This window comes from Monoraphidium neglectum (assembly GCF_000611645.1).
Source record: "Monoraphidium neglectum strain SAG 48.87 unplaced genomic scaffold scaffold04040, whole genome shotgun sequence".
NCBI lineage: Eukaryota > Viridiplantae > Chlorophyta > Chlorophyceae > Sphaeropleales > Selenastraceae > Monoraphidium > Monoraphidium neglectum.
Genome location: NW_014009589.1, coordinates 2,729 through 3,929, shown reverse-complemented (window position 1 = coordinate 3,929; position 1,201 = coordinate 2,729). Strand labels below are relative to the sequence as shown.

At 60.4% G+C, this 1,201-nt stretch overlaps 1 protein-coding gene across 1 annotated transcript; it reads right to left on the bottom strand.

Annotated features, from left to right (window-relative positions):
• Nucleotides 1–773: 773 nt before the first annotated feature.
• On the bottom strand, nucleotides 774–1,181 carry MNEG_13770 (hypothetical protein; the record flags this gene model as incomplete). The annotated part of the gene is made up of 1 exon (XM_014037759.1): nucleotides 774–1,181. One exon carries the CDS (start codon nucleotides 1,179–1,181, stop codon nucleotides 774–776), a length of 408 nt encoding a protein of 135 aa, XP_013893213.1.
• Between the last annotated feature and the right edge of the window lie 20 nt (nucleotides 1,182–1,201).

The window sequence follows — 1,201 nt, the reverse complement described above, 5'->3', positions numbered from 1 at the left end:
GTCTGCCAGACGACTGCATGCTGTAGTCTGGAAAAGTGTCATGTTACCATTCACTTTCTTCTGTCGAAGGCGGCCTCATTGGGAACAGATTATCGCAAGAACTCAAGGGCGTCACAGGTTGACGCATTCGCTACTGTAGCCTCATGACTCTGAGGGTTTCATATCACACGCACCCTGTGCTCAGCTACATCAAAGCCGCTGGTAAGGCTTGTGAAAGGGGAAGGACCTGCCTGTCAAATAATCCAATGTGTGTTGCCAAGATCTGTTTTGGGCACGTTGCCCACGAAGCAGCTTCTCCAGGGTGGAGGGCGCCGTATCTGAGTATCCCACATCACGCCGTGCTCCCCCAGCAGCAGTTGCAGATATCTGGTTACTGCAATCACATAATAAGGTCTGCAACAGCTCGCGGCGAATGATTCATTGCCCGGTCAGCGTCCATGTGCAGAGGACTGGTGCATGCAGAGTAGCGCTACTGTAGCTTGGCACCTGCCAAAGAAACGAGCCCTGAGAGGATTGAATTTGAATCCACTTGCAAAAATCTCGCCCTCCAACACCGCACTTGCAACGGTAGGCAGGATCACGTTCAGATCACCACGGTTGTTGCTTTCTTCCCAAAACATCACGCGACAGATGTATTATGCTAAAAAGATTTCGATGCTAGAGATAAGTTTATTCGAGAATAGTCAGCTACGCTGCATGTCGTGCTTGTAGTCGTCCCTCCACCCGCCACCCACGACACACGGCTTCTTGTAGCCATGGCAGCGGATTCAGACCTAGAGGAAGGAGAGGTTTACGAGGAGGGCGAGGTGCCGGCAGAGGAGGAACCCGCGGCACCCCAGCCGCCCGCTGCCTCTGCTGCAGCAGCAGCTGCTGGCGGTGGCGCTGCTGGTGGTGGCGCTCCCGCTGCGCCGCAGCAGCCCAGCCTTGGGCGCTCTCGCAGCGGCGACGCCAGCCCCAGCGGACGCCGCCCCGAGTTGCAGCTGCCACAGCCGCACCTGCACATGGGACGGAACCCACACCCCCACAGCGGGCCACACCACCACCACCACGGCCCGCCGCACGGCCCGCCGCATGGGCCCCCTCACGGCCCCCCCCACGGGCCCCCGCACCACCATCCGCACCACCACCCACCGCTGCCGCTGCCGCGCCACCGGCACCCGCCGCCGCCGCCGATGCCGCATCCGGGCGCGTTCCGCGGCGG